Source organism: Epinephelus lanceolatus, chromosome 10, assembly GCF_041903045.1.
Source record: "Epinephelus lanceolatus isolate andai-2023 chromosome 10, ASM4190304v1, whole genome shotgun sequence".
Classification (NCBI taxonomy): domain Eukaryota; kingdom Metazoa; phylum Chordata; class Actinopteri; order Perciformes; family Serranidae; genus Epinephelus; species Epinephelus lanceolatus.
In genome coordinates, this window is record NC_135743.1 from 32,360,754 (window position 1) to 32,387,161 (window position 26,408).

Sequence of the window (26,408 nt, forward strand, 5' to 3'; positions counted from 1 at the left end):
GTTGTGATTTAATTTACTTAAAACGCGTCTTAGTGAGATGTTTCCATTGTTTTGTCAAGCCACTGGAATCGTGCACGTATGCAATCTGTGTTCCTTTGAGTGTGTTTGTGTGTCACTGTCTTGTGGCTGTATTTACCTGTATGGGATCTCATATGAGTACGCAGGTGGCTGGGCTGACTGAAACTCTTCCCGCACTCGTGACAGAAATATTGTCCCTGCCGCATCAGAGACCGCAGCATCCCTGATCACACACACACACACACACAGGAAAGAAAAAACATATGGTTAGACAAAGTACTGAAGAGCAAATCTTAGAAGAGTTCAAACATGGGTTCAATATAACAGTGGCCAAAACATCAAGATACTATATCCTCCTGAGACCCTGTGTCCTCATATGAGGACATCACAATTTGGGTTTATTGACCTTATACTTCATTCTACTTAAAGCCATAGTTGGTAATCCTGTTCAGAAACACTTTTTGTTATGCTGGGTAAAATGGTCCTTCCATTCTGAGAGTAGTCAATACTCTACTCCAGCTGCAGGCCTGTAAAAACTCTCCAATCCCTGCGAGTCGGTGTGAATGTAAAGAACCAATCAGATGCAATCAGATGCCTTTATGTCTCGTCCTGCCCGAGCCCCCCTCCGTCCCTCCCTCCCTCCTCCCTGCGCGCACTCATCACATGTCACCATTGCCGGAAATATTCAGCACACTCCTCAGCAGAAATACCGAGTTAGCAGGAGTTTGCTGCACAATGGCAGAGAAAATGCAGCCAAAAGTATCACTTCCAGCGTTATTTGTAACGGCTCGCCCCACTAAACAGGCTGAGAAAGGAAAGTTAGAGGCAGAAAAGGCTGCGATGAAAAAGGCTTTGGATAAAGTGAGAGGACAAACCAGACATCAACAGCAGTCCAGCTTTTGAACGGTGGAGACAACTGAGGGAGCTGGAGGGCCTGAAAAGTGATGCAGAGGTTGCTGTCTTTCTGTTGGACAGGTAATTATTTGTTTGCTTTGGGGGGATATGTTATTTTACTCGGCTCTCCTCTGCTCTGCTGCTGACTCCTACTGCAGGATGCGCGTTCAGGCATGTCTGGGCTCGTGGCTTTGGACGTAGCACTGATGGGAGGGGGAGCAGGGGGTGGAGCTTAGAGGAGGTGCCGCTTTCAAATCTTGCTAGCTCTCCAACATTACCAACTATAGCTTTAACTCAGACCTGCTGTCCTCGTTCTTGGACGCTTTTTTGTGCCATCTAGTGATAGTAAGAGCACAATACACTAATCCAAGTTAAAACAAGACAGCAGCCACCTCTGCCAAGTCAGTCTGCAACTGATCCTGACACAAAAGTGGACAAGGTCCAAAACCTGATCACATTTTATAGTTGAAACTTTATTTATGATTAATAATGTTTGTAGTTTGATATGGCAACAAATCTGACCAATTTTAGCAACAGTAACAAGCAAAGACACCGTTACTTAGGAAGTACTTGTTTGAAGACATTTGGACTTTAGTATCGTCTCGTTTCAGGAGATTGGGACTTTATTATCGTTGACAATGTTTTGTTTTTTATACTTATCAGGCCCTACTGATATCAAATAGCTCAGAGAATTTGAAAATGCATACCAAACAAAAGTTCAGGTCTCAGGAGGATACAAATCAAACATAGGCCATTGATGGTCTGTAAGCAGGTACAGCCGTGTTAAGATAGTTCTAGAAGTTATTCAATTTAAGTCAACGTTTTTTTAAGATGGCCAAATAGTTACATGGCCTGTGTCAGAAATTCCTCTCTTTTTACTATATTGCACTAAATATAATATCCACCATTTTGTTAGAGTTTCAGAATTCTAAGAGGGAATATCATGCACAATACAGTGCCCTGAAAAATCCCCACAATGGAATAAAAAAAAGCAGTGCTCATTAAGGTATACACTGCTTTCTGCAAACAATACCACCATGACATTTGCTGCATTTTATAGATGCTAAAATTACTGTTGTACTTTCAGTGATGACACAAAATGATAAAGATTCATAACTATCCATAATCTAGATTTACTGCTCACAGTAGAGTAAATCACTGTGTCTATTCTTAGACCACAGGTGAGGTAAAGCAATGTTTCAATATTAATCCATCCGCAAATTTCAAAGTGTGTCTTTTCTTGCTACACCTATTCATATCTCAGCAGATATTGTACTACAACAGGTTTTTTGTGCTGTTGGCAGGTGCGATTTCTGAAAAATGCACCATTCTTGAAGGAAGGCAATTTCAAAACATAAGCCCTTTTTGGCACAGGTGTCACAAATGGAACCCTAATTTTATATACCAAAAGGCAATTTTTAAAACATTATAAGGGGAAACAAGTTACATGTTCACATTTAAAGGCCAGTGTGTGCTTTAAAGTCCCACGTACAATTTCACATCGAGAGTGGTGGAAAAGGTGGACATCAGCCTGAGTTTATTCCAAAGCAGAAGACATTTCCACGTGTTTGCAGAGATTGAATGACGACGTAAAGGTCAGTAATGGGCAGAAAGTGAGTGGGTGTACATAAGCACAGAGCCACGGCTGCAGCGGTGGAGGTAGGTAGCGTCAGTAGTGGACTCGCGCAGGCATCATTAGTATGTCTAATGTGTCATTATGAGCGGCTAGCTCCAGGGGCTGGACTGCAGCTGTCACACAGCATCATCTCAGAGGCTGACAGCCAGACACACACAGCACACACACACACCGCATAAATTACAGGCAATTAAAACGCCCCGGCTGTGATGTGCCCGCTCCGCTGCCCGTGTGTCACATGTCAGGTGTGTGTGTCTGTATGTGTGTGTGCTTCAAGAGTTGTATATATGTGTGTTTGGTCCAAGGGAGGAATGTGAGGCATAGGTTGTGGTGCACACCGGCGACACAGACAGACACACACACACACACACACACACACACACACACCATGACACAACAACACTCCCATTACATGCACAAGTCAGATTAACATGTTAATGGCCTTAAATGTTGAAAGAAACTTGTTGAATTTTGATATATTTAAAGCTCATAAATCCTGTCATGTGACATGACACGAGTAATTGAGAAATCAGGACTGTTTTTTCTGTGTGTCTCTTAGTGGAGGAGAGGAAAAGATTGCATCATTGTAAGTGACAACTTTTTTTCTCTGTAAGAATTTACGCAAAACTTATAATTTATTTAAGCTTGTTGTTCAAACAACTGAAATTATGCAAACTGAAGTAATATATAATTCAGTATTATTACAACACTTCAGTAAAGTTATTCCACCTGAGATGAACTGATTGACCTTTACATATTTTTTTTTTTAATTGAAACCCCCTATATAATACATATAATACATTTCTTAACAAGAGCAAATTTCTGTTAATTGCAGGTAACAAAATTCAGTTTAAGAATTTAAAAAAATATTTTTAATAAAGCTACATCAATACATCAGCAGGCCCATAGATCAGCCAATATTAGCTCACTGAAAAAATATTATGGATGTATATGTCAGCCGAGAAGAAAGAAATGCCAAACTCGGGTTGAGGGAATTTAGAAAAAGTTTTGCCATCACATAGTTTGTCCACTAGAGAGCACTTATGGCCTGTGTCCACATAACGTTTTCTTTTAAGAGCCAGCATCTTTTTTCAATTGTTCTCAATAACAAGAGAGTGTATCCATTATGTAACCACGTGCGGCCAAAGAAAAAGCGCTGCGCCCAGCAAGTTTTTACTGAGTACTCCAGCTTTTTTTGTGCGGATGCTCCAAGCACTTCTAGTTCTAGTGTCATTACTGCCACTACTGTCTATCCCCAACTGTATAATATGACAGTCAGAAACTATCACAACAGACAGACAAGCCTATTTGTGTGAGTAGATGGGCCAGACACTCATTAATGTCGCTTGCGAGTTTTGTGCTTTTATCATCATGCGCATCGTAAGCTTGTTGTTAACTGTGTAGTCAACACTGTAGTAATGTAGCATCGTTAGGTTAGCTACCTAGCTAATGTTAATATCAAGATGTTGTTGTCATAGAATCAAAACCTCAACCTTTTTTTCAAATCAAAGGGATCAGTATCGAGACTGCAAGACTGGACGTTAATAAAAAGTTGGTTAAAAAAAAACCATTTTCCCAGATATCAATACTAGTATCGGCTGGGCATTCGTTTTTAATCATTTTCAGTCCAATTTGAAAACAAAAAAAAAACCCTGACAGTTCTTTACTCAATATAGTTAATGGGAGTTCTGAAACTATATGGAGCCAATATACTAAAAATGCCACTTGGAAATTGATTGTTAATGAAAATGAAGCCTTAATGTGTTTGCTGAAGCAGGCAGAATGCAGAGATTGGCTCAAAGAGTGGCCATTCAGCATAAAGAAACTTGCTGTTATCGGGTGAGGAAAACTGGAATGACTGTATTTAAGACAGCAAGAGAACCTGTCAGTCATGTCATAATCATGTTTTCTGGTGTGCATATAAATTTGGTCAGAGCAGCCACAGGGACAGCAGCAAGATATATAAAGAAGATTTAAGATTTAGAGATGGTTAGATCCATTTCACAACACTGTGACTACCACACACACATTCATGCACACAAACACATACACATGCACTCCTGTGACCTCTCCTGCTGACAGATAACAGGCCTGGGGGTTTGGAGGTGCTTTCGTTGATGGGGGGGTCTAACTGCACATACACCCCAAGCATAAGGGCTGGCATACACCTGGGCAGTGCCCAATAGTGGTGTGTAAGTTGGTGTTTGTGCGTGTAGAAAGTGGTGGGGGTGTGTGTGTTAGAGCAGCAGGACAAGGAGGACAGCGAGGCGGAGGAGGTGACAGAGAGTGTCTCTGGCAGCCCGACTGCTGGCCTCTGGATACTCTACTTCTACTGTGGGCCGCCAGCCCTTCTCACTGATGCACTAATGAAAGACAAGACAGAGCTGGACGAAAAACACAAGCAGACACACACACTCATACACATGTTACAGAGAGAAACAGGAGAAAGACTCAGTTGCTCAAAAAAGGTCACTTTATAGCATGTGACTCAAAGGGCTAAGGCGGATCGTGACGATATGAGCCTGGACGGGTGACAGCGATGTCATGCGTCTGCTTTGGGGCTGTTGTCTTTGACCCCTGGCTCCATACAGCCCCACTTGACCTTAGAGACACAGCTGAAAATGGGCAAATAATACGCGTGTTCGGTAATGACCATTTCCAAAGCAGCTGGTGGGGTAATTATTCTGTCTCATCTCTCTCTTTGCCTCTTATTTTCCCTCTCTCTCTGTTTTGCCTCCCTCCATTCGCATCTGTACGAGTCTCTCGTCAGGCAGAGCCGTGACCTAAACAGTTTGTGACAGCTTGCTGGGAGAGTGGAGCTGGAGACTAGGCATGCCTTGCAGACCTGAGAGCAGCAAAGGTTCTCTCACGTCTCTCACATAAAAGCACACACACACACACACACACACACACACACACACACACAATCCTTTTGCATCTAAAAACCCAAGCACATATGGACACACATGCACAGACACACATGCTGCCCCAGATTCAGCCTTTAATCATACCTCCCAAACATGCAAGCACATGTGTGTGCCTGTTTAATGGATCTCCTCTTTATTATTCAAAATCTTGTCAGAATGGAGCAGTGTATGTGTCTGTCAATCACTTCCTGCCAGATGGCGAGTTAGTGCGAGAGAGTGAGTCAGCGTGTGTTAGAGAGGATAAATATGTAAACCTAACTGAATATGGTTTATACGTTGAGTGTGGATCTGTGTGGATCTGGGTGTCATTTCCTGGTTCAGCCTGTCAAGTTTAGGCAATTCTACTCGTGACAGCTAAAGACAAGTCACTGCGTACCATTTCTCTTCGACTACTGACATTTGGCATTTTCTCCAAAGCAAAGATCCTCTGGGCATTTTGTATGTGAGCTGATGATGAGGGATTGCACAGGACTTTCTCCAAGAGAACATATTCTGATTGGTGGTATTACAAAGACTCAAAAAAACATTATTTAGCATTGTGTTGCTGCAAATTTTACCAAATACATTTGTCAACAAGTCAACAAATTGAACAAAAATTGAAATTGCTCCCTACCTGTGGGATCCAGCAGTGTATTGGCCGCACCCCAGCGGTGGTAGAGGGCAGCCAGTTCATGGGGGTTGTAGTTTTTGAGGAAGCTAAGGATGTCAGTTGGCATCTCAGGTGTCTCTGCAATTTGCTCCTGCTTCACATCTCCACGAGTTTCTGACGGCAAAGAGGAAGAGGAGGAGGAGGAGGAGGAAGAATTCAGCAGAGTGCCTCCATGTGCCTGGGAGGCTCCGTAGTTGTGTCCTGCCGTGGAGCTGTGGGTGATGGTGCTGGGCCTCGTAGCGTTGGCCCGGTTCTGGCTATGGGAGTTGGGAAGTGGCTGATGAGGGGAGCCCCTAGCTCGGCTGTACTCTGCAAGGCCATGTTTGCTGGACAGCATGAAGCCAAGGCCCTCTTGAGGCATTAAATAGCGGTCAGACACACGGGATGCAGTCGCAGAGCTGGGGCTTGGGACTGAGGAGCGTGAGAGGGCAGCAGTGCTCTTCTCCAAAGAGCTGGAGGAAGATGATGAGCCTCCCCGAGGATACATGTCCACTTTGGGTCTGAAGCGAGACTGATGACTCTGGTCCTCCATGTGTCTGACACTGCTGCTGCTGCTGCTGCTGCTGTTGTTGCTGCTGCTTGGCCGGACGGGGACCCTTGCAGCTTGGTTGCCTGAGGTGGATGAGGAGCCCCGGGAGAATGAGGAGGAGGGGGTAGAGGATGATGATGATGATGATAATGATGATGATGATGATGGCATGGCTGCCTGACTGGCTGGCCTGCTCTTCTTTAGAACCTCACTGGAGTAGGTTGGGGGCCGGGTACGTTGGGCACGCATCAGCGGAGGCAGCGGTGGACACTCCTTTCCTTCCAGAACTGGCGGGGGACCAGTGCGTCTCTTGAAGGATAGTAAGCTGTCTCTGGAGCCCTTGGAGTTGTTTTTCAGGGCCCACTTAGGAGCCAGATTGGAGCTACTGCTGTTGATGCGGTGAGCCACAGTCTGGTGCATCCAGAGTACCTCAGGGTAGCGAGTGGAGTGGGAGCAGAAAGAGCACTTGTGGCTAGGGAGGCTCTTCCTGTCTTGGGTTAGAGAGATTATGCCCCTGCAGCCCTCAGCCCTCACACATAGATCCACAGGGGTCAAACTGGGATTGAGCTGGGAGGATCGAGCTGAAAGGTAAGCTGGAGGGGATGCAGAGTTGTTCAACCCCTGGAGAAGAGCTTTCTTCAGCTTGGGATATCCACTTGGGGTGCCTCTGTCCGAGCTGGAGCTCGGGCTGGGTATTGGGCTGGGTCTGTCTCCGGGGGCAGCCGGGTGTTGGACACGAACATGAGTCAAGTAGGCCTGCAACTCTGTGGTGACAAAGTCACAGAGGCTGCAGATGTAAGGCTTCTCATCTGTAGAGAAAAGGAATGACAACATAAAGGTCAATAACTGCTAAGTAAACCTTTAGGATTACACTACCAGCTGAGCTCACTCCTACAGCTCACTGTGCCAGATTCATTATGTTCTATCCAGATGTAGTTCTGCTGAGCAGCCACCAGGCTGCAGTACTGGCCAGCATTCCCATTTATCCTTATTCAGTTCACATGTGAACATATCACATGTAAATAAAAACTGAAATAAAATTATTACTTCAACTATTACAAGGACAATGACCATATCAACATAAACATAAACAATGCACACTTATATTAAGTCATTTCAATATTGTTTCAAGGATTTGATATTTGTTCAACAACAGACAGTGAGAATGTATAAAGATAAGCATTTTCCTTAAGGTTATCATGTTCAGATATTAAAATGCCTCAGAGAAGTGTTGATTCATCTCTACAGTAATGGTTGGAATGTATTATGGTCTATGGTGTGTGAAACAATGACACCATGATATCAAACAGTGTAATAGAGTTGAATAAACATATTTTGACAGATTTAACAAACTGAATATTATATGGGTTGCATAATCTCAAACGATGGTTCATTCACTGTGATGCTCCTGTGCTGTAATCCCATAATATTGCACATTTACTGTATTGAGTCAATATCACTGATTCTTGAAGTGTAACTCTATGAATTCCCCACAAGATGGCGTCTGTGACCCATCTTTCTTTACAAGTGAATTTAAATGTTGTGTCAGGAGAACTTTGGATCTCCCAGTGTTCAGTTTCAGGAATTCAGAGAATTAAAGATATAAATAAAAATAAGGATTATGGAGTAGAAGTATTTGTATTGCCAGTGGATGTAAATTATTATTATTGTTACACATTAATTTACAGAAAACATTGAAATTGTTGGAACACAAAGGTTTTGAACATGAACTGTAAAACTAGACAGCACCTGGGTCACAGATGCATGATATCACCTTACACCCACATACATGCAAACTATTCCACAGATCAGATTCTGTAAGTAGCACATTATATTACTCCCCACCACACCTCCCCTTTTTCACAATAACACCAGTAACCTGCCATCTGTTTTTCATTTGGCTTCCTGTTGGCAACACTGGCCAACACACACAGCTCAGACTCTGCCAAGGTGAAGCCCCGGGGCTGGGTAGTCTAGTAGGGAGGGTGGTTAGACTGATGTGTCCTGTTTATCAGGCTGATATTGGTCTTTCATTAATTAATTATTGACCAGTCAGAGTCAGAGGATTCAAAGTAAGCGACTGAATATCCTGATTATACATGGTTTTATACCCAAAATATTCTTAGTGCCCTTCCAAAGGAAGCATCAGTCTATAATCTCTAACTACTCAGAGCTGATGATCATGTCAGTATGTGCTTGTACACTGTCACTTCTCATTTGCATTCCAAAAAAGTACCTAAATGGCTGAAAGGGACATCAGAGTATTTGCGACTAAAGCGTCCTCTGAGTGTCTCTTTCCCCACTGCCTGCATCCCTCTCCATCGGGAGGTGACTCTATAAATAACCAATCCCTCAGACATCGGGCAGCCTGGCTGGCTCAATGGTAAGAGGAGTGGATGAGTGACAGTGGAAGTGTGACAGGAGGTAACCTTAGAGATTAGGGAAGAGTCAGAGGGGACACAAGGGGGAAAGGTACCGAGAAAGACGATGGATAGACGGACAGAAGACTTTAGATCCTGACAAGAATAATCTTTTGGTAAATGCTGAGTTCTTATACATTTTATATATAGGCCTATTATCACATGATTGGCTTTGTCACAAATGTTAACAGAATTAATCAAATAATAGCAAAGAACCATGCTTCTTGATGTTGCAGGTTTTGTGTCTGTTATATACATTTGTGTATATTGAGCTAGAAAGATCCTGTATCCCACATACAATTTCTGAAAGCAGACACCAGGATGCCGGTGGGCTGGAAGAGAGTGAACGCTATACAGCACATTTATTACTATAAAGGAAGTTAACCACGCCTGTAACTGCTAGAACACAGGACTGTTATTGTGTTTCATAACTAATCAGTTGTTATACAATAAACAACCTCAGTAAATACAAAAAGGAAACATGGAGACAGATTTCCATGGTGAAGACATGAAAAGGAGAGCAAAAGACATATTCACACACAGATAAGGGGGGTGAGGGGAGTTTCCTGAGACAGGAAGACCTGAAATAGCACACAGCTCGATCAGGCCTGAAGAAATGTTACTGCTATTTTTGAATGTCTGTACTAACAGGGAGGAATGGAAGCAATCACTACAATTCTTTACCATCCACTATCCTAACCTGTACAAACAGAGTCCCCAGTGAGGTTGAAAGTTAAAAGACAAAGACCAGAGAGCTCTGACAAACTGTGTACACAGGAGTCCTTCGTTTAAGATGATTATGGGTGTTTTGCCCTTGCATACGTGGGTTTTCTTTTTTTGCTCGGCAGTGTTTATTGGTTGTGGAGGTGAAAAAAATGATAGGCATTCCAAAAATGCCATCTCCTCGGCTGACATGCCACTGAAAGGCACAAAGTTTCACTTAACTGTTAGCTTTATTGCTCTGTGATACAAAATAATTACACTGTTGTAAACAGAACTTTCAGTGGCAGTTAAAGTTTATTGACCATATTTGATAGTATTTGTGTGCAGCACTCTATAGAAGAGCTAAATTCAGATGTCATTCTGACTTTTAGCCACACGGTGGCTCCAGTTCCCTCTCCATAGAGGCTGAGCTGAGGAGCTGCACCTACACAAAGCACATTTCATCAACAGATGTTTACTACAGAGTGACAGAGTCAGAGGCCTGGAGTGGGAGGCTTGAAAAGGGCTGCAGTCATTTCTGCCACTGAAAATCAGCAGAGCGTTCTTCTATTAGTGAACTGGTGAATGTACCATTCATTTACTTAAATGGCATTTACAGTTTTCTATTGTTATGCTGGAAAGTTGAGTCAGTATCTTAAAAAGACAATAAGAATAGGCCTACTCACTTTGCAATGGTGGTCCTAAGCATGACCAAAACAGCAACAAAGGGATTTTCAAGGCCATGGCATACATTTTTTGACTTACAGCCAAAAGTACATGGACTTACAGCCAAAAGTACATGTGACCGAATGATTGAGATGGAAAATTACGCTGCAATTAGCTCTTCCTCAGTCCTGCCTCTTTTCTCTCAGTGCTCCAATAGCAGTAGAGCTTGGAACACAACAGGACCTCAGTCAACTTTCCCCTTTCCTGTTATACTTAGACATGTATGCACGACGCTTGTCTGTTAAAAATAAAACCAAATTTTGAAGATAGTTCAAAGATGTGGTTGGGGGACTGTCACAAGCTTTACAGACACATTACATTGTCTCATCTTAAGTTAAGCTATTGTTAGCAAAACGCTAGCTGGCTAGCTAACGTCAAAGATACTCTATAACAGAAGATACCCTATTACAAGCTGAGCCGATGGTACGAAATGGTATACACTTCCTGTTTCCTAAGTAGGCATGGTTGTCTCTCCTACGCATACCCCAACCTCATTTGGAAGTGTAATAAATGTGTGTATGGATGAAATCAGATTCAAAACAATAAAACACTATATACACTACAAATTCAATGTTTGTTCCTTATTGTGCCAATTGTTTTTATCTGCTAGCTTAATGTCTGATATCAACCAAGTGTAAGATCTTGTCAGTGGTTGCCAGATCTTGCGAGATTATGTTGCTGAAACAGAGACATGTATCGTACAGTTAATTTTCTCCTCCTCGTGTGTCTGGAATAATGCCATTTTCACGTAAGAATGTCTAAAAGGGTTGGGGCTTGTGAAAATGGTCCCAATAGGCTATTTACTTTAGTGACTACGGGTTAAAGGGAACACTTAATCTGTACTCATGTTTACTTTTCCCATTGGAATGAACAGACTCAGGACTTTCGCTGGTTTTCTTAAGTGAGCCATTTCGGTTTATCAACAGTCTCTGCTAACGTGTACCTACCTGGAGAGAAGTTAACCTAATGTCAGATTAACAACATCAGCTAGGTTTGCTTCATTCCTTATTCCTGTGTTAACGTTAACAAGCTTTGGGAAAGAACAGGTAAGTTGGTTGCTGACATATTTTAAAGATGACATGAATTACCCTTAGACAGAAAACATCAAGTCTAAGGTTCTTTTGTTTATATTATCCCTGTAAGGCTACATGCTGACCTAAAGTAACTTTCTGCAGTAAATAGATACTAACATTAGGTCAGCACCATGGTCTGACTTCACTAATAAATTAATAGAGTACTTAGTGATCCCCAGTAGGGGAAAGGGGGACACATACCCAGCAGTGCAGGAGCAATGATGACTGATAGTCTTGTCATCCTGAGTCCCTACTCATCCCTTTTTGTTGAGACAAGAAGCCTCAATTTGTATCATTTTGCCTCATTCATAACTGTTAACATGATGAATCCTACCATCTCATACTGTAGTCCTTGCTGTCAGTGTCTTGAAGCTATATTACCTGACTCTCAGAAGCTAACTAATAACACTGCAGCACCAGAACTGGCATCACCATGTTTCTTTTTATCAAGCATGTTTGACTTAGCTACAATAACTGAGGATCAATCATTTCCCAATATTCCACTGCAGTGCCCTCCTCAGATTATAGATTATCATTTCATATCAGTACAAGGCAAAATACAGGACAAAACCAATGAAAGAAGTTTTGGACCAACCTGCAATCTCTCCAGAATTTGCAGTACCCATCTCTGAGGCCTGGTCTCCAAGGGCAGATGCTGGTGGAGAGTCTCCATACCCCGGGGTGCTGGGGCGGCTAGGGGAGCCTGACTCAGGGTCGCTGGTGGAACCCCATCTGTCGTCTCTTGCAGTTCTTTCCTTGTCTCCCACGGATGCTCGACCTCCATCCTTCCTGTGGACTCGCTGGTGAACCATCATCTGATGACGACTGCGAAACACCTTCCCACACTCAAAGCATTCATTAGACTTGGAGGAGGATGGTCGCCGTCGGTCCTGGCGAGACGAAGGCCGGTACTCAGAGTCGCTGAGGCTCTCCGGTGTGCGATCCCCTGAAGAAGCATGGCTTCCCAAACCAGAGCTGCTGCGGCGCCCGGAGCTGCGTTTCTCTTGACCTTGCAGGACATAACGGCTGCTCTCTTTCTCAAAAACAACAGCAGCTCCAGCGAGAGCCTCCTCTCCCATACTTCCTCCCCCACAGGAGGCTTTGTAACTCTGCTCCACTGGCTCAACAACCCTTCCTTTAGTAGCTAATTGCCAGGCCTGGTAGCTGCAAACTGGATCTAACTCAGGGATTCTTTGACCTAGCATCTTCTTCTCATTCTCCTTCTCTTCATCCAGGGTCTTCACAACAGGTTGAAGGTTTAAGTAGTCAAGGTAACGTCTCTTTGCAGCTGGTGAGTCCTCATCATCACTGAGACTGCACTGGCTCTGGGATTTCCTGCCATAGCCGAAACTATGGATTTTATCATGGGCCCTCAGGCTCTCCTTGTTATGAAATAGGTTCCCACATTTGGAACACATTTGATAGATGGATGTAACAGAGCCTGTGACAATTTCAGGATCCTGGGCAACGTCATTGATGGTGGCAGGATGCTCAGTGGAATCTGCTTTTGACCGTGACCTGGATTTGGTGTTGTGCGTTTTCATGTGTGATTTGAGAAACCAAGCTTCACGGAACCGTCTTCCACAAATCCGACAGCAGTGGTCAAGAATCCCTGCATGTTTCTTCATGTGTGACTTGAGAAACCATGCCTGGGAAAAGACCTGGCCACAAGTCTCGCAGGGGAAGGTCCCATCACTCTGGGGTTGGATGGCATCAGGTTCAGGCACAGCCTCTTCCTTGACAGGGGTCTCCTCCTCTGCGTCTGCTGTTATGTGGACCTTTTCAATATGGCTCAGGAGCTGATCTTCTCGTTGGGCCTCGTAGCCACACAGTCGGCAACAGTAAGGCCTCTGGTCGGTAACAGACTTCTCTCTTTTCATGCTCCTCCCAGGCACTTTCCTCCGACTCTCCTCACCACTATCCCCATTGATCATCCGGTTACAGGCTGAGCTGCTCTTAGTTGGACTCGTACCTCCATCAAGACCCTCTGAAACACTCATCTCCTCCTCCTCTGCACCACCCTCTACGTCCTCATTGGAGTGGTGGGTAGAGAGCGTGCCCAGTTTGTGGCTGCGGATGTGAACTTTGAGGTTGCCCTTCTGAGAGGCCCTGTGGTCACAGTAAGGGCATTTGTAAGGGCGCGCACCAGTGTGGCGTCTCATATGTTGCGACAAAGAGCTGAGGAACGGGAAGCTGCGTCCACAAACGTTGCAGTCGAAAGACCCAGGGATTTTGTCATCCTCACCCTCAACCTCTTTACCAGGGTTGACCTGGTCTCCAATCAGCTTCTCCTTCTGAACTCCCGCCCGTGTCTCCATCACCTCCACACGCTCTCTAGTATTCATTGTACGAAATAAACTTCCCTGTCTACCTGGCCTTTCACAAGCTCAAAAAAACAGAAACTACTGCTATCTGCAGTTAAACATCTAGGGATGTCTACTGCACCTTTGGTGGTCAGTTAAAATGCTATCTGCCTTCAATCATACAGAGATCAAGCTGCTTACACAGCAGCTCATTTAGCACTCTCCAGTTACTGGATACAACACCATCTATCCATCTTCATCTAGTGCTGTCAATGAATAAGTGAATCAAACTATCTGTGTGCCTCTGGCACCACAGAAAGCAATGCATGTAGCTTTATCATTTATTCAGACACATGCATCAAATGTGAACTCTTTTGCAGGGTAAATAAGCCCCAGCAAATAAATCATGAGTGAGATTTAACTCTAATCTCTTTCTCCGAATAAAAGGAAGGTTTTCAGTCAATTCCAGGTCATCATTGTCCGTGGATGGATGTTCTGAGAGGTCTTTTCATCAGAGTTGCTATCCAACCACACTTCCTTTCTTCATTTTATTGGTTTCTCTTCATTTTTCAAGCATATTAGCAGCTTCCAGGTCATGAAACAGTGAGCTCTGTTTAACACGGCTTGCACATGCTGTGTATCATTCACCTGAGAATGAAAGAAAGAGACAAAGTGGGGAAGAAGGTGAGAAAAGAGACACAGAACATGTAAGTAAAGCCAATCTACTTCAAAGGCACTTTCAGTTTTCATACACACTCAGTTACCATTTGCATACACGGCTATGCTTGCCACAGTAGGAGGACGGTATGTGTCATAAAGATTTGCATATGATTCTGTAGTAATGTTGCCATGAATTAAAAAGCAAGACCTCGGGTTGGGGATCATCATAAGGGAAACCACCAACAGAAATAGAATAACATCCATGATACATATTGAAACACGTACATTTGCGCTTTTCAGGCACGACTGCAAGCGCTAACACACAAGCAACTTATGACTGAAGGTGTTTTATAGATTCACTTTACACAAAATCACTGAGTGTGATAATCAAAATCAAGCAAGACACGTATTTATTCACAAATTTGTTTGTTTACTCCTTTAATCCTCAAATTCATTGTAACCTGTATGATTTCAAATTTGCCAAAGATTATATCAGTAAAAACTGAGTGTAGATGGGGAATTATCAGGGATACAATCTTCTATGTATCTGTAGCTTACACTGTGCACTGACACTATGCACGTGCATGTGTGTGTTGTGGTTGTGCACGAGTCGTGCAGGGCTCTGACGCCACACTGGCTGAGTCGACACTTTACACAATCAGGGTGCGGGGGTGGTGGAGTTGGGGGGGGGGGTGCTGTGTTCACATCAGCAAGATCAGCAGTGCCACCATATTCCCTCCCCATACTGGCCTCACGCACCCGCCTCAACTGACACTATCACATGACAGGGATCTTAAGTACACAACAGGAAGTGGCTCTTCAGACAGTTTGCTTTGCTCTATTTCTCAAACTGGAGTTGAATGGGGTCGGGTGAGAGAGTCAAACAGAAAGAGAAACAGAGAGGGTGATAAGAGAAGAAAGTAAACAGTGTGCACTCATTTCATACTTAATGTATTTTCAATAGGTGGAATAATTTGCATATTTTAACAGTTTTTCTGTTAGTTTGCTTGTTTACTGTTGTTTTGAAACCTTAAAATCTGCTTGTAATTTATATACGTATAATGAACTGTATTGTATTACATATGTCAAACTTGTCAAATGTTTTCACCACCTTTCTTTATTATGACCTATTAATAGTATACCTTGTTGCAAAGTCTTAATCACTCTCACGTCATCACTCAAGTTAAATCACATCTTTATTCTTTTCTCCCTCTCAGCTCATCGATACTATCATTACAAAAGACCTCTTTCTGTTCCAGCTTTGTTGATTAAACTGACACATTTCTTACTGGAGTACTAATTTCAGCAGATGCTAGAGCCTGAAAGTGTGGACTATATGAAATGTGACTGACAGCATTATTACAGGCTATTATATAAAGTGCCAGAGCCCATAAGCTGAGTTACTGCCAGGCTCTAATTATAAGTGGATAATTGATCATAATCATAAGAGGATAAGGTAGTGGAGGAGGGAAGTTAGCACAAGAACAATCATATGTCTTAAACTCTCGTACTGAAAATGACTACCCTGCGCCAGAGCCACCTATCTATCTGGAATGATTTATGCTATTGAAATCAGCGCGCCCTCAATGGTTCACCATGCTTCCTCCTGGAGTGCTTAGTAAGCTCAGGCTCCCAGCTAACAAGTGCTGTTCCAGCCAATAGTGCAGCTGTGGCTGACATTACTTTGAAACAAAATGTATTTTCAGATCAAGACCTTTTTTCTGTCTAAATATAACATGCAAGGCTTTATCAATGTTGACTTAAAAAAAAAGGATAGAGCCTCACTATATCTGCTTACATTTCAAAACTTGTACCTTATACATTTTTTAGCCACATTAGCGGTGTCACTCTATGGATGTTAGTGACATTCTGTTGGTCAGTTGGTCCACCACTTTGTTCCAGGCTAAGATACTTGATGGACTGCCATAAAATCTTCTACATACATTCGTGTTCCCCAGCGGAAGAACCCTTATGGCTTTGGTGATCTCCTAAATTTTCCTTTAGTGTCACCAGCAGGTCAACGTTTTGACATATTCTGTTAAATATCTCACTCTCCATGACAGATTGGCATAAAATTTGGCAGGCATTCAAAGGTTCTAGGGGATGAATACTGACTTAGGTAATCCCTGACTTATCCTCTAGCACCACTCTGAGGATCATGCATAGACATATGTATAAAGTAACGGATGTAGCTACTGTAACATCACCTATTGGTTTGTGGTCTCGAGTTCTGCATCATTTCTCAGCCCCAAAGGCTGACGCTTGGCTTCACATTTGTGGTTGTGAGTAAAATGTCTCAACGAGTATTGGATGGATTGCCCTAAAATTTGGTATAGACATTAATGTCAACTTTGGGATGAATTATAATCACTTAAGTGATCTCCTGACTTTTCATCTAGAGGTATCATCAGGTTGAAATTTCAATTTGTCCAATACTTTGGTTTAAGACAAAATACCTGCAAAACTAATGACATTCGCATCAGTCTCAGCTCTAATTTATGTTTTCGGTTCTAAATCAAAATGTTAGCATGCTAACATGCTACACTAAGATGGTGCACATGGTAAATGTTATACCTGCTAAACATTAGCATGTCAGCATTGTCGTTTTGTTTTTACAAGTATTGGAATTTGTATTGCATGCATTATTGTCATGGTTGTGATCTGTGTGCCTCCTGCAATCACATGACTCAGAAAACCAGTGTGTGGTTTTCAGTTTGAATTATTTTAACACAATGACTACATTGTTACAGGCTATTATATTCACACAGGTACAGTGTTTGGTGGGACTTATGTGCCTCAGTAACATACTATATTCATAAACTGTTTATGACTGTATAAATACCTCAGATCTGACTGAGTTCATTTCATGACTTTATGAGCTTCTCTGAAAAGATTAGAGATAAAGGAAAGGCTTGAATGAGGAACAACAATTCTTGAGAAAATTGCGTCCAACACATGGCATGATAGACAATCAGGTGATGTTGGACATAAATCAGCAAACTAAGGAACACAACCCCTGTCTATCCATCCACTATAGTTTTCTCCTCCATCTGTTCCATCTGCTCTCTGCCTCCACATCCTAATGTTACTCATTAATACTTAGTAGTTTCTTCCAGTTCTGGCGCTAAAAACAGAGGATAATAATCTTATTTCCTGTTTAAATGGCCTTGCTGATTGGGGGTCAGGAGGGCCGGGGGGGTTGAGACTATTCAACAGTAAGCCTGTCATCCACCAGACAGTCGTATGTGCAAATTGAAATGTAATAAGATTAACCACCAGAAGGGAAACAATACAGGCTCCTCGCCATAGAGGCAAAGGGGGGAAAAATGACAAATTGGCTTAAGGGTGGAGGAACCGTCCAGGAGAGATGGACAAGATTAGCAATCATCTCAGTCATCAAAAAAGAGAAGAGGCATCAAAGCTCTGTTAAAGACCAAAATGGTAGCCACTGACATCTTTCAGCTAACGAGCCTCTCAAACACAAAGACACACAGAGATTAATAAAAGTGGAGATAATGTGAGTAGCTGAACTGAATTGTCTTTTTGTCTTGCAGGAAAATGATCACCTTTTAACACTTAAGACCAGTCCAACCATAGTTAGGACCGTCACTGGTCTGATATCAGACACATGCCATTATTGGACACTTAAGCTGCCCTACCATGAGTCACTGGGAGTGAGTGCAGGCCTACACTCAGCTGATAATGACTGCTGTGTCAAACAAAAACAAACTGTTCTTTTTCCCCCTCCTTCCATGCATGCTCAACCTCTGCTGTTCTGCTTTTTGAACGCTGAACCGAAGCGGCTGAGGTCCCGCAAGAGGAGGAAATCCACTCTTATTTTCCCATCCCATACACAACCTTTTCACAGCAGCCTGGCTATTTCTGTTCCAGAGACTCCTGAGGTTCACATCTGGAGTGAGTCTTGAAACAAACAGTGTCTAACAGTGCGTGCAGGCAAGCAGAGAACCTGCTTATAGCTGTAACACTGTTCTTGTTTCACACATTAGTGCTGTCACAAGGCCAGAACTTAAAAACTAAGATTAACATCAATACTACCGTCATGAGACAGTGCAAAACACCAAACATGAAGTATATTTTTTTTTGCCTTTCTGTCTCTTTAAATGAAGCAACTAAAAACCTGTCAACAGGTTTAGGACAAAAATAATCAAGCTCAAAACTAAGTGGTATGTTTGACTTTTTCTGTGCTAATCATTATTGCAGTCTGCTCAATTGCCCCCTCTAGAGGCCACAAATCCAGCTCACACATCACATTTGGTGCAACAATATTTAAAAAAAAAAATTTAAAAAAAGTATTCAAATTCGGTTACAAAACAGAAGCACTGCAGTCTACTATTTAAAGAGCATTTGAACAAAGAGTCATGCAAAGCTTTCGCAGAAGGTGCTAGGCCTCGCTGTTTTGCTCCTCTGTGATGGAAAACACTGTCATCCAGCCAGGAAGCACCTTCATCATGGCAATCATCTCAGAGGCAGCCATGACACAAATCTCCTGCACCCAAGGGTGCGGAGATTGGCTTTCATAACACACTGACTCACTCACGCTGTCACCTTATCACTGATAATGACTGTAGGTCGTTCTCGTGTGGGACATCCTTCAGCTGTGATGGGCTCTGCCTCCCTCCCACACGGAGAGAGCGCAGAGACGAGCAATAGAGGTTAAGAAAAAAATACACAGCCGGGGAAAATAAAGAGTGGACCTCTTGTTTAAATGCACACACACACACACACACACACACACACACACACACACACTCATGCATACATGCAGGGGAACTGAGGAATCAAGAAGCAAAACAGAGGGGGCTTTTAATGTTGTCCACACACATCTTTTGAAAGTCTATATGTGCACACTGTGGGCTTTTAACACTGTTTCATACAGGCAGCATTGAGAGCTTAACGGCCCATACAGAGAACTGCTCACACACGCGCGCGCGCGCACACACGTTGCTTCACGGAGCATAACATACAGAGAGCACTTTACAAAAAACCTTGCTATCCTCTGTTCAGTTGCTCATAAAGTGGAGACATTCAGTGCTCAGAGTGGGACAGAGGGGATGGTATGGAGTCTTAAACACACACACACACACACACACACACACACACACACACACACACACACACACAAACAACACACACAGTGCAGAGCCAGTGTATTCTCAGACCAATCAATAATCCATTATGAACAAACTGCTCTTCACCTCACACCCTGCTCTAAACCGGCAGACAAAGAGGTCTGCTGCAAGCTCCACCATGAAGAGAAAGAGAGGGGTAAAATACAGCTGGATGCACACACACACACACACACACACACACACAAACGCTCAGACACCTACAGGCTGTTTGCAAAACACACATACATTGGAGCTTGAAGACATTTTTAGGGTGACAATGTGTCAGCTGTGGTGCACAAAAGAAGCTTTTCGCAAACTTTGTGACTGACAGGTAACATTCTGCTTCAACTGCTGCAGAGTACTGTAGGTTCAGTTACATCCCATTTAGTCACTTTGAAAAACACCACACGTGTTTAGAGGTAAATGACACTTTCAAGTATTTTTACAATGTATTTCAAAAGATTTTGCATGTGTACATTATCCCTACATTGTTATTACTGCACTGTTTAAATTTATGTACAGTACTCACATACTTGCATGTAACCACATCTGACCATGTATGCATCTGTGTACGCATGCAACTCTTTAGAGACTATATGTAGATGGATGTGGTGCAGCTGTGTGTTATGTCAGTTTTTGGTTCAGTTTTGTGCAGGCTGCTCACAGATTTAGGTCGATTCTGACTCCAGATTGTGTCTAGACCGGCAGCTCAATAAGTCTGACTCAAATGTGGCTCTTTTTTCACAATTGTGACTCAATTTTAGCTCTAATTTTGACTGTGGTTTTGGCTGAGGTATGACTGATTCTGGTGACACGGTGCACATTTGAGTCATTTTTGTTTGACTCTGTATAAGTATACACAAGGAAAAAATATGACAGGATCTTATCTTATGAGGTTTGCTAGTTTGGCTGTAGTTTGATGTGACCCCTGTCTAGTTTGACCTCACTTGTACTCTAATGTAGGAGCAGTTTAGGTTTGATTGGTTTCACTCTGGGCTGAGTTATGTTATAGTTTTGGTCTAGTTTCCCTCTCGTTCCTGGTCTGTCAGAGCAGGTCATGCTCATAAGCAGGGAGAGCAGTGGGGGGTTTTGTGGCATTGTTGGGGTCTCCAATTCCCATCCTATCCCTAGTTCCATCCCTGCTCCCCCCATCCCTTAAACCCAGCCAGAACAATAGAGGGGGTCCACGCTGTCTGTCCCTTCTCAACACCCCCCCACCCCCCCCACTCTGATAAATAGGCTGAGAAGGGATCCTGCCTGCCTACTCTATTTGCGTGAGAAGGGAGTTTGGATAGAAAGGAGTCCACTGGGTCTCTGTGTGTGTATGTGTGTGTGTGTAGGAAGTGGCAGGTGTTTGGGTCAATACTGTCACGTTACATTTTGGTGACCGGTCCATGCTAGTGGGATTAATGGACGGGTCAGGAGGAGAAGGGGACGGTTCTCAGCCGTATAGAGTACATTACACATCAGCTAAACACTTTGTTATAAATGTTGGGAGTTTGACAGAAACAGCTACTGTTTACAATCACTGGTCTTCAATATGACTGATGTGCACCTGCAAGTTGCTCTCTGACTGTCGCACTGTGTCACTTAGTCCTATTGTGTGTTTTCTGATCATCTTTTTTGGATCTTTGAATAGAGAGGACACAAGTTTCAAAATGAGTTTAAATGAGACTTTACAAAAAAAACAATCTGTCACCATTTCCAGAACTAAACGGTGCATTTATCTGTCGATAACAAATTTAGAAACTTTTCCTTTTTGCATTGCTTTATACATTACACTGATCAACAAAGAGTGATACCTGCTGCTATCATTTAGCTCTGTTAAAAGCTACATGCTCCCATGGGCCCCAGCCATCTTCAGCTTCCTCTGAGACTCGGTGTGCATGTGTGTGTGTTCATGTGTGTGTGTATGAGCGCGCCTCCCTGCCCCCCTCCTCCTCAAACTCTGCCTGTTTTTCTCACACCGCTCGTTAACCCCTGGGTGCTCCTGCCCATAGAGTCCCCCCCCCCCCCCCCCCCCTCCTCCTCCTCCTCCTCCTGCACCACAGCAGCATTCCTAACACACACACATATACACACACACATTGAGATCTCCTGTCACTGTGCAACGTAGACTATGATCTAAAGTGCCTTAGAATTTTTAACGATAAGCTCTTCTTGTTTAGGATTGCTGGTTTTAATCCTTCATCTCCTAACTGTGACCTACACCTTAATCTAACCATAAATCTTAATCCAAAACTACTAGAGTAGATGTAGAAGCGATCAAAATATGCTTATGTAGCAGGATCTGGCTCATTTTCCGTATGGGGATAGACATTTAAAGGAATACTTTACCTACAAAATGACCATTTGTATATCAATTAGTTATGCCATGTTACCTTAAATTTGTGAACTAAACTTTGTTCTTCACGCATGCCTCAATGAAAAACGGCGAACATATTGATTCATCGATTGATTGGGGACCACGTTTTTCAAAGCTCATTTATCCGGTTGCATGCACAGTACCCAAACACAAGCATTTTCACTAAAAAAACTTAGTCCTAGCATCTGGCTTTTAAGACAGCAAAGATATGTTTCACTTTCAGTTCAGTTTTAAACAGTAAGAGTTTAGTGACAATGTATGTCTTTGGGAAGTACAGAGCTTCATCTGGATAACTGACACTGGGATTGTACTGCACAAATTGAGTGACAGTGCATGTTTTGACATGGATTTGCTGATGTTAAACGTGGTCCTCGATCAATCAATAAATCAATGTTTGCTGTTTTCTGTGGAGGCATGTGAGAAAAACAAATTTTTCTTCACAAATACAAGGTGACAGGGCATGACTAATTGATATACGAATGGTCATTTTATGGGTGGAGTATTCCTTTATGAACCTTTTTAAGATTAATTTCTAAACAAGTCGTTTAGAGAGTTACTATGGTGCCTGAGAAAAGACGAGACGTTGCATTGTTTTCTGTTCAGATCCATGCAAATGGCTGCAAAACCACCACTTCCCTCACACTGAAATCAAAGACACGCAGAGGCAGTACGGGCCAGAGAAGCATGAAGTAGAAACACATCAAGAGCAGAGGTGAAACAAGCGCCGCCACAACTTGTTGGTGTAATCGCGGCCAAAGCAGAAGAGGCACTCGTGGTAATAGTGTTCGATTGAAATCTAAATTGAAACTCCTCCATCTCTTTTCACTCCATGTCGACTGTCCACCGTTCTCAAAACTCTCCCTGTCTCCTAACTCCTCTTCCTCTGCACTCCTCCATCCATCTGCAGCCCCCGAACAACCCCTGCAACTGAACCTGAATCAGTCTCTCTCTGAAGTGTAATTAGACCGGTGACCTCAAACAGTCTTTCACACTGTCACACTTTCTGATATAACCGTTTTATTTTGCTGTTGGCTGCAGCAAGATGCCCCAGTGGTTTGTGAGTTTACACACACAAACACACACACAACATGGTGGAATGGATTTGTTCCAGTGTTGCTTTTAGGAACAAGCTGAGGCGTTGCATCGCCACTCTGATAGATTTTTTTTTATTCTGTGCATCAACGCAGTATGTCTGTTTGAGTTTTCTTTGACTAATCATTTACTTGCTTACTTGTTTTTGTTACTTGCTGTGTGCCTCGTTTAAAACCTGTCTTTACCTCCAGGCGAAATCTGAAGAACACATCCTGTAAGAGTTGTCAAGAGGAGATATGAGAACATAACAGGGCAACAGATCTGCCTTTGACTCTTCCTTACCGCCTGCACACACACACACACACACACACACACACACACACACTCACTGGCAGGCAGGATGGGAGGGTTTCCACAGAAATCTCCTGATGGCTCTACTACAGAGAAAATGTGTGGGCTCCAACAGGCAGTTGTTGTTGTTGCGAGGTGGTTCACACACTGCTCTCAAGTACAAACACACACGCCAACAAAAAGACACACATACACATTCTAAAGGAGCACAACTCCAAACAAAGTAACCTGTGGGTAAAATCCAATTGAATCCCCTGGAAAATGTGTTATTGCGCAGAGTACACTGGATTAAGTATTGAACCCTCTCTGTGTGCATATGTGTGAATGTGTGTGTTACCACAGTAAATAAAAAGCAGAAGCTGTGTAGATTCACTCTAAATTACCTTTGGGTGCAACATGTAGGCACTATAAATCCATACAGGATTGTCATAGAAACATTAAAGGACAATTATTGTGATACATTATAAGATAAAACTACCATAGAGCATAAGGTCACAAAAATGTCACTATTGAGGTACAAACCTAAATAAACTAAATCAACAATGAAGCTCTATTAGTGTAATTTTCTAGCCTGACATTGCCACACAAATCGCAAATGTGCAAAATATTGCAAAATATCTCAAGGCATATTATCAAAGGCTGCAGACCAAAATGCCTCTGGACAAAACTGGATAGTCAATCAGGGCAAAGAAACGTGACTTAGCATTGAGCGGCGGACAAATGTAAACAGACTACAGCGTGCAGAGATGAGCTGTGATAATATAGCATCAATAGCCCCATTTCCACCAAGCATTATGGTACGGTACAGTTCAGCACAGTACACGTTTTTTCTGTTTACCATTGGAACTGTCTCCATTTTGGTCACCCCTCTGTTGGGGTACCTAGAACACAGATCTGGTAATAAAAGGTGGAGTTGTGAACACAGTCAGTCCATTGATTGGTCAATAGTGGACAGTTACTCTAGTACAGTTTGTGCAGCGCAGACTTACGGTGATTGCTGTATGGAGCAGTTAGTGACAACAACCCCACTCACATTTAAGAGTACAGTTTGCAATGGAAACGCTAACTGGACCTAAGGTCTAGGAACCATGTCTGAAGGATTGCTTTTGGTTCCATAGGTACCACACCAAAAGTATTTGGTGGAAATGGGGCTAATATGTCTGTGAGCGAGTACTTTAATTTAAAATTATAGTACTTCAACGGAAAGTTCGACAACATCTGTAGCCATCTTGGTTGTTTTTGAAAATGCCTCAAAAGTGCCCTTCTTCACTAAGGTAGTTTTGCTCGCTGTAGTGTCACAAAAGTGTCACAAATTACATTATCACGTATTTTGTGTTAAGTGCAACGGCTCCACAAGTTATCAGTCATCCTCTCAAACATGCCCCATATTGGATAAACGGTTGTGAGGCAGGCCCAACTGATCAGGGGCCAGCTGGACATCTGTATGAATGGGAGGAAACAAGACAGATCTGCCAGAGCAAATATAACATATGCTTGCAGATTTTTCTGGTTCCCAGGCTACTACATCTCAGCAATAATTCTATTTATATTATAGTTTATGGGTCCAATGTGTAGGGTTTAAAGGCATCTAGCAGCAAAGTTGCAGAAAGCAACTTCTCCCATGTGCCAAGTGTGTAGGAGAGCTACGGTAGCTGATGAGAAAACTGGGTTACTGTAGAAACAACATGGCAGTCCCTGTGAAAAAGGACCAGAGAAAGAACAAAGCATATTTACCGCGCAGCAGTGAACTATCACATAAATGAAACGTGTCTGCTAAACAGCTCAATGGCTAAGGATATATAACTTTAATTCATATAACAAGTTGTTTTCATCTCACTCTATCTTGACTTTTGCTGTTTTTTTTTACTTTCCTCACTTCTGTTTCTGAGACACACTGCCAATCAGAGTGAATTCTCTGATCAACGGGCTCTGCTGACTCAGATATAACATGATGAAATGGTCAAAAAATGCCAACGGGGGCCAACAGGGACAGACAAGAGGCACACTGCACCAACTAGGACAACAGACGCTCACCAACACTTGGTGTCAGGGCCTTAGAGGAGAGTGGTTTTTGTTACCTTTGGACAGAGCCAGGCTAGCTGTTTCCCCCTGTTTCCTGCCTTTATGCAAAGCTAAGCTAAGCTAACAGGATGTTGGCGTTAGCTGAATATTTGACATACAGGTTTACGAGCGTGATCTTGATCTTAGTTCCCAAAAAGTCTTAAATTAAATGACATACAACAAAACAAGTTTACCATCCACTGTAATAAGTCGCCTTTATGTTCACTATGATGTCCGACAGACATACTTTGAGCTCCCGCAGGATTATTATAAAAATAATAAAATGACACAATAGGAAATATAAAATACCACAAAGTTCAATAAGGTCGCCACAAACTCATCACTGGCCATCAGAAGTCCCTCAAGGAATATTCTAGGAGTGTTTTTGTTTGTGTGTGACCCAGTGTGTGCTGAAACATCTGTCCAGAATTTCATAGCCAAAAGAAAAAGCCCCACACAGGAACTGGGGCTGCTAGATGAGAATAACAAACGTTGTTAGGCTTTTTATACGGGACACAGAGTTTTTCTAGAGAGCGCGCTGAAGCTACATGACACATTTCTTTCATACACAGGCTGACAGGCATTACCGTGAGAACGAGCTTATGCGGCTACGTGGTCATGATGGATGGCTGTATAAAAAGAGCCGGAGATCCCATCTGGGTCACGTCTTATCAGGCTGACTGATTCACATTGATGAAATCATGCCGGCTTGTTAACCCACTGGGGTCCAGAGAAAAAAAAACTCTAAACTAATACTGAGGGAAAACAAGGCAGCATCCGAGGAGAGAGCGAAAGAGGTGCATGTCAAGGAGAGTAGAAAAGGCAGAGCAAATAATGAGAGGGAGGGCAGCAGAGGGAAGATAAGTGGTAAATAGTGATGTAAAGTCACGGCAGGAGATAGATTGGGATAATAAGAGCTGACTGAGAGGGAGA

The 26,408-nt window shown here is 42.9% G+C and overlaps 1 protein-coding gene across 3 annotated transcripts in view; it reads right to left on the reverse strand.

Moving 5' to 3' along the window:
- The window catches only part of LOC117266042 (zinc finger protein 516-like), a 56,979-nt gene that overhangs the window by 12,491 nt on the left and 18,080 nt on the right, over positions 1-26,408 (reverse strand). For all 3 annotated transcript variants that reach the window (XM_033640973.2, XM_033640974.2, XM_033640976.2), the window contains exons 2-4: positions 12,170-14,525; positions 6,089-7,462; positions 137-241 (exon numbers count right to left, since the gene is read on the reverse strand). In XM_033640973.2, the coding sequence (XP_033496864.2) occupies positions 137-241; positions 6,089-7,462; positions 12,170-13,919 (3,229 nt within the window). In that variant the 5' untranslated portion in view covers positions 13,920-14,525. The remainder of the gene's footprint in view (positions 1-136; positions 242-6,088; positions 7,463-12,169; positions 14,526-26,408) is intronic.